The 7,771-nt window shown below is 35.0% G+C and overlaps 1 protein-coding gene across 3 annotated transcripts; it reads left to right on the forward strand.

Annotated features, from left to right (window-relative positions):
* Positions 1-470: 470 nt before the first annotated feature.
* LOC115971401 lies at positions 471-7,552 on the forward strand. 3 transcript variants are annotated; one of them, XM_031091306.1, is made up of 5 exons: positions 471-785; positions 2,000-2,183; positions 3,669-4,086; positions 5,486-5,557; positions 6,738-7,552. In XM_031091306.1, exons 1-5 carry the CDS (start codon positions 702-704, stop codon positions 7,240-7,242), a joined length of 1,263 nt encoding a protein of 420 aa, XP_030947166.1. In that variant the 5' UTR covers positions 471-701; the 3' UTR covers positions 7,243-7,552. The 3 variants fall into 3 exon arrangements, with proteins under 3 accessions (XP_030947166.1, XP_030947164.1, XP_030947165.1); XM_031091304.1 differs by having other exon boundaries at positions 475-785; positions 5,477-5,557; XM_031091305.1 differs by having other exon boundaries at positions 570-785; positions 2,003-2,183; positions 5,477-5,557; positions 6,738-7,518.
* The last annotated feature ends 219 nt before the right edge of the window (positions 7,553-7,771 follow it).

The following is a 7,771-nucleotide window of genomic DNA, read 5'->3' on the forward strand; positions in this document are numbered from 1 at the left end:
ATACAGGGTTTTGTATTATGATTTTGACATCTTTCTCTCTTGTCTTGCCTTTATATTGAGTTTGTCCCTTTCTTCAGGCATTTTGTACGGTGCTGAGCATGAGGTCGTCCTCGGCAATATCCTTATGCTCCTTTTGAGATTTCATTATGCCTCCTCGGAAATAGCTCTCCTCGGCTTAGGCCTTGGGCCCTAGTGTAGAGTGGGCCTGGGCCATGAATTCTCTGGCCCCACACTTCCGTTTGCCACTTAGGATTTTGCCGTTAGGGCACTGACGGAAAGGACAAAAATGGATGAAGTTTTTCTAAATAGGGACTAAAAATGGTAAAAATAAAATTTAGGAACCAAAATGAGAATCGCCTGAAAATGTAAGTACCAAAATGTGATTTTTGCCAACTTTAAATTGTCCACTTGTGGACCTTTGTGGTGGTAGTCCAACCTGTAATCTAGACTCTAGGGCCGTGTGTACCACAGATTCTAAGTACAGACAATTCTGGATCAAATTATTGGATCAGAAAAATCCAAACTTTTACATTTTTTAATTATTATTTGTTTTATAATTTTGATTGCCACCCAAAAGACCAAGTTGTGATTTGTCATATTGAGGCGTAGGGGATGGATAAGTTAATGGACGTGTGAGAAAGGCACAAAAGGGGAGAGATTTGTTTCAGGAACTTGTTTTCTGAACTGGGTTTCTCTTAGGTATGGTTGTTGAGCTTTGTCTTATGGCTTCTCATGGGTACCCTTCTGGGCTTGTTTTGCACCAAGAACAAAGCAGAGTCTTTAAGGTAAAGCGCAAGTTTTATTTTTAATCTTAATTATATGGTTCTGGGTTTGTTTGCTATGTTACTTATTTGATACTGGGTTTATTGTAGTGGTAGTAGGAATTGGCTGATTAGCATGCTTATTAGTTGATTGTAATGGGTTTGGGGATCTGGGTTATTGAAATATGTGCTAATCCCAAGAGGGTTTTCTTGGGATTCATGTTTTAATGATTGTTTGATATGTTTTATGTATGTTCAGAGTAGAGCTTGGCTTTTTGGGCTTATATTATATCAATATGTTGCAATTCTATGTGAAATTTACTGGGTTTTAGATCTTCAAGTGGTTTAGGTTGTATATCTGTACGACAGTTTGCTGGTTTTGACTTTTGAATTTTGATGGGATCCTGCTTGAGTCTTTTACCGATTTATTTCGAATTGCTCAATAGCTTTCACATGCTTGAGAATAAATAGTAATAACTGGCCTAAGTGTATATTTATAACTTAATTTTTTTGTTTCTTTGTAAGATGCGTTATTGATGCATGTTCTAATAACAATTTCAATAGAGCACATGCTCTAGTGCATTCGATGCTAATTAAAGTTTATTTTTAACTTAATTTTAAGACAACTGGAGAATCAATTACTTTCATGGTTTTATTATGCTAGTAGCTTGTGCAGAACTGTCAATTCACATGGTTAAATTATAAGTGAGATAATTAATAGCTGGTTAAGCATTCATTTTTGATGATTTAAGAACTCCTATTTCACATATAATTCACTTATTTAGTACTAACATGAAGAGAGAAGCTTCCCCCTCCCCCCCCTCCCACTTATGTGAACTATGCTACTGGAATCTGGTGTTCTTAAAAGTTGGTTTCATATTGCTTAATGCCTGACTATCTATCATTTGGTTCTTAGTAGTTGTTAGTAGTTTTGAAATTTGAGATCTTGAGTTTTAATTAAATTGCTATTCTTGTCTTGTTACATTAATTGTTTTCATTTTGAATTCCATGTCTTCAGTTGTTTTGTTTCATTTTGCCATTATATATAATATCTAGGTCCTAGTTGTTGTGGTTCATTTACCAGGAAAAAAAGTTTTTGTGGTTGCTCCATTTAGTATTTGCTTGATGCATTGACATGTTTGCTTTTTATAGCTTGGTTAGTAAATGAAACTACAAAATGATCCTGTCCCATAATTGGTTGTTTGCTTTGAAAACTCATTTTTTTTTCATGTTTAAAGCAGGATTCTCAACCCCTTTTGCCAAGTTGTGGAGTTAGACACGAGTTAATTAGATCAAGATCACTTACTTTGAGGCCACATCAGTGTGAGGATCCATGGAAATCCATAAGTGGGTCATCCGAGTCTAATCAGTTTGTCCATATTGACTCAACAGTTAAAAGGCCTGTGCTCATTGATGTGCAAGGTTTGCAGATATTTATTGGATGCAATTGTTGTTAAAAGATCGTTGCCCTTTATTTTTTTGAGAAGTGAAGATCATTGCCCTTTATTGACATAATCCTTTTAAATTATCACTCCCCCCTTTTTCAAGTGAATTTTCATACTTTAAAAGTACGAACGTATAGTGGGAAGAAAAGGAAAGAAATTATTTGATTTGGTAGGAAATTGACAAAGATTTGGAGTTTATTGTGAAGAAGGAGATAGTGGGAAGCTAAGTGATAAACAACAAAGCAAAAATGTTGGAGATGAATTTGTTGTTTTTAAATTCTTGTATTTTAAAATTTTTTATGTAATTTTAACATCCTTATTTATTTATTTTTAGTAGAGATAAAAATCAAAAGATGAGACCAAGTTTGGCTACCCTCTTTGTAGTAGTATATTTTAATCAAGGGATGTTTGAAGATGTATGAATGAAACTAGTAAACTGTGCTTTCTATCGGTTTCATTTCTCCTTTGACTCCATTATCTAATTTCTTATTTAGTGGTAGCATGTAAAAGGAACATGTTTGGTAGACCTCTTTCCATCAAATTTTGAAGGTAGAATATCTTTCAAGAGTTCATCCAACGGAAGTAACCAAAGAATGCATGCTTCTGCAAATGATTTCACGTTAAGATCCAGAGGGACTTAAGTTTGTGTGACAATAGTTTCAATTTATACCTTAAAGCAAATTTAATTTGCCAGCATTCCCTTTTCAGTCATTCCCATCTTATTTAAGGTGTTTTTATCATCAATGTCTTAATGATAATGGATTTCTTCATCATTCTATTTCTCTTCTTATAATGAGACCTCTCTTTCTTGCTAGTTTACACTACAGTGAATATGTTTAGAGGGTTATTGGTGTTGATCACTCGCTTGTTATGGTATCATCAATTATGATGGCAGTGATGACAAAATTGTTCCTTTTTAGTTTTTGCTTTTTGTATAAAGTTTTCCTAGAAATCCTGTTTTGGAAATCACAGTCTTTGTTGACTGATTTCTCATTGTCAGAATCTGTGTCAAATGCAACCTTAGAGAGTTATTACTTATGAATGTTCCCTGGTCTTTTGATGGCATCTCAATCTTTTTGTTAAATTGTATTTTTCATTTGGGCATATTAAGTGGACTATTGGATTCTTATATGGACTGTGTCTAGGTTTGTGTTTTTGTGCATGTGCTTGAAATTGTTGATGTGTGTTTGTGTGAAAATAAGCACTAGTGGAGAAAGGGAATGACTCCAGTGGTTAAAGATAAGCAAATAACTAAATATATTATGATCAAGAAATGTGTCTGATTTTTTAAATGAGTTCGATTATAAAGGTATGGAAATGGGGGTAGTTGGTAATGTAGTCTTTTGTCTTTTTATAGGATGACATGTAGAATGATTCACACTGCTTATTACTTTTTTTGGCTTCTTTGTATATTTGCATTATGCTGGATATGTATTTAATTGCCTTGGTTTTTTGAATTCAGATGACCACCCAGACTCAATACTATTTAGCTTTGGAATTGCTGAGCAATGCACAAAACATGACAAAATCTTGAAGTTCCTTATGTCCAGACCAAGTGAAGTAGAGAGAAGTGGACTAGATGTGTCTTTACTATCTGACCTGATGGGGTTACAAGCATTGAAAACTGATGCATATCAACAGCCATTTGGTCCTTCTCTTATCTACCCAAGTGGCCAACTCCATGCCCCGAAGCCTATACTGGACTTTGTGAGAGATTTGGCCAGTAGTTCAAAAATCGTAGTTCAGCCAGATGGACGAGTCATATTCACAGATACAGGGAAGGAGGTCAATGATCTACTTTCAGTTGTTGCCGAATTCTATGTATCAAGAAACTCATCCAAGTGTGGACAGCTGTCTATGCTGGTTCCACGCTATAGTAGGTATGGATGCTTAGACCTGTCTTGATACAACAAAAATTATAACATGTATAACATCACTTTCATCTGTAGCTGTATGTTTAAATTTTGTGAAGGGTTATCTTGTTCCTTCAATCTTTTAACAAACCCCACCCCCCCCGCGGGGGATAAGGTACCTAACTTAATTTTACCTTGAGTGTCCTTTGAACATTTTTCTGGATCAGATGACTATTTTTGGTTAGTTTAGCTTATGGCATTGATTAATTAATTTGATTTCTTAAATCTCCTGACAGCCTCTTGATTGGATAGATCTCATATAATGACATCATCAACATCTGGTATAAAAACCTCACCACTTGGCTTGAATATTGTGGTTTTTGTTTTAATTCCTGTCATTTTGTAAAAGACTTTGACCTGACCCCACTTTTGCTCGTTAGGCATTGATTAGAGTTTCAATTTTGATGTACACAACTTTGGGTTTACACTTTATGTTGCTAAACCAATGACTAGTTGAATTGAATAAATTGTTGAAATATGATGACTGAGTAGTGATTCAGCTCTTGCTCAATTGGAAACTCTTCCCCTTATAAGCTCAAGGGGGAGGGTGAGGTCATGGGTTTAATGATGGAAATTGTCAATAGCTCAATTGGTTTTTCCTCCTCCCATAATAATAGTATGGAAGGTGAGGTTGTGGGTTCAAGACCCACTAGTTATGTGTTTAACTTGCCTATAAAAAAAATTCAATGATGGAAATTACTGCATGAATTATGTCATGCTTGAATCTGTTCTAGTTTGCAACAATGTTCACTGATTAGGAGTTGTGAAGTAGAGTTGTCTGGGACTTCTTTGCATTCTACCTTCCTCTCCAAACCCTGATTTATTACATATTCTAGTTTATATTGGCTTTTTACTGAATAATATGCTATCAGAACTCCTTGCCATTGATACTCCCCTCCAGCCCAATTTATATATCTTGTTTTGAAATGGTGTGAGTAGTAATACAAAGGTAAATATACCGACTCCCTAGATGTCCCTTGCATTTTATTAGAGATGGGACTGCTTTTAAGATGAATCTTATTTGCTTTACAAGAAAAAAAGTAGGGATGATTCGTGAAATTGAATAAGTAAGAACTTTCACTTTTAGAAAGTAACATGTAATTTGGGACATTCTAAAAAAGAAACCAAGACATTTAAAATTTAAATAAGGATGGAGGGAATATAGCATTGGATGAACTTAAGATGTGGCATTAAAATTGACAGCATTGAATATCCTTTTTAGTTTGTTCAATGAACTTAAGATGTTGCTTCAAAATTGACTGCAACAAATATTCTTTATTATTTTCTATCTATATTTATATCAACCATTTGCTGTTGTCGCTGTTTTAAAGATCTGACTATTCATGATATTGGAAAGATTGGACAGCTATGAAGCAGTGGCCAATGTTCATGGATCTTCTATGAAGCCTCAAGCTATAACTGTAGCCCCTTTGAAGAGGTATATGACAATGATTTACTTTCTGAACATTTATATTTTGCTCAATTTTTAACATTGACTTGGCTAGTGATTATGTATGAAAAAATAAGAAAAAATGCTAAAATATTTCCCACATAAATACCACAAAGTTATTTCCTTGAATTGATTTGATTTAAGTTGAGAATGCCTTGATGCAAGAGGAAGACTAGAAAGACTTTTTATGGTGGTGGTGAGACATGTCATGATTGCTTTTGGTATGAAAATACACTTTATCGTCGTAAGAAGCTAATTCAACAGCTTAAAAAATCTTTGTAGCCAACCTTAGTATTAGGGATTCAAGGCTTTGTGAGTTCAGAATACCAGGCGGAGATACTAAATTAATACAAAAGTTCAACTCTAAAAGAAATTATGTCCTGGATCTGGTATTATGACCTCTATCAAGCGTGGTCAAATGACCAATAGAAGTCAACATGTTAGCTATGAAAAGGAGTGGGCCCTCCGTATATGTCTGTTTCCTTAAATTAGAATGAAACTGCAAAGGGGTATTTTCATCTTATTTGAATACTTCCTTTTCAAACCCTTCTATTTTGTTTGTTTTTTTAGACGATGGAAGAACGTCATTAAAATTAACCTAGTGAAATCAACAATATATGTTATTTTGGATCTACTTATCACCTAGTAGGGGAGGATTTCCTATGTGGTTGATATTAGGATCCCCTCCATTTGTTTTATAATGGACAGAAATCATTTCACAGTGAAAGTTAAATTTTCACAAATCTATTGATGCGCATGGTGTTACATTATTTTATCATTTTTTACTAGGGGAATATGATTTTAAATGACATAGCACTATGTACACCTTTAAATTTGTAAAAAAATTAAATTTTCACCATAAAATGGAACCTTTTCATTGCAAAGCAAATGGAGAAGATCCCGATCCGTGTGGGCCTCCATTATCTTAATGTTGACATGATGCTCATATAGGGGGATCTGCATGAGTGGTCTGCATTCATGATGCTGGTATTTCATATTTCCATATTGATGCATTCACTACTGTTAATTTAATATTACATTTCTCCCAAATCCAAAATCTTCGGTTCTAATTGACTTTTTGGTGGGCACGAACTAACTGTTTTCCAGAAATTCCTTGCTTAAATTTAACCTATTATATAACGTATATGGCATGTCACATTCTTAACAGTCCCGAGAAATTAAAGGTCAAGCCATCACAAAAGAAGAAGAAGAATGGTAGGAAAGTAGGCAGAGAGAGGGACCTCTACAAGAAGAACTACTTCCATGCATGTGAGTGCCTTCTATCGTTAATGGCTCACAAGAGGTACCATGGGAAAACGGCAATCCTTTCCCTGAAGAAGTCTGGCCCTGAGCTTCCTGAGCTGCTGACTCAATTTTCTGTTGGAATTGCTGGGACTGGTCTTGCTGTACTTTTCAATGTCATCTGTAAAGTAGCTTGTGGGAGGGTACCGTTCTGTGCATCTAGGCTCTTTAGCACTGGTGTTGGTTTTGGGCTGGTTTGGCTATCATGGGCGGTGAATAAACTGAGAGACACAATTGTCTATATTAGTAAGAATGCAAGCAAGATGGGTTTGAAGGAAGAGGAAATGGTGAGGCAAGTGGACAAAAGTATGCATGAGATTTACTTCAGAGCAGCGGCTTTGATGGCTGTGACAGTACTTAAGTTAGTATGATGGTTTGGAGAACACTTCAATAAGGGGATAACTATAATTGTAAATGCCATTGTGAAGTTGGGTGATGATCAGGTTGGCTTAATCTTATCTTATTGTGCTTGACTGACTTTAGTTATCATTAGCATTAAGTCAGCTAGTTCTTCCAGAAGTAATATAATGTTAGAATTAGGAGGGTTGCATTGATAAATCCTGTAGCATAAAGTAGTGTACATCTTGATATACACTTTTGTTTATGGAATTTAAGACATGATACAGTTTTGTGTATGGAATTAAGAGCCTTTAAAAAAACCATAGCTCTTTTTGGTTTCTATATATATATATAGATGGATGGATATATACTGAGCTTATAAAAACTTAAATAGATAGACACCGGCCTGACTGTGTTAGCACCCAAAGCCACCTACACACACCTATTGATGCTTTTCAAAACAGATTCAAAGAATTTACATAGAGTTGTCCAGTTAATGATGCTATTGGTACCATCCTTATGTGGACAGGGAGAAAGTATCTATCGTTATATATAAACCAA

The sequence above is a fragment of the Quercus lobata genome, chromosome 12 (assembly GCF_001633185.2).
Source record: "Quercus lobata isolate SW786 chromosome 12, ValleyOak3.0 Primary Assembly, whole genome shotgun sequence".
In the NCBI taxonomy this organism is placed as follows: domain Eukaryota; kingdom Viridiplantae; phylum Streptophyta; class Magnoliopsida; order Fagales; family Fagaceae; genus Quercus; species Quercus lobata.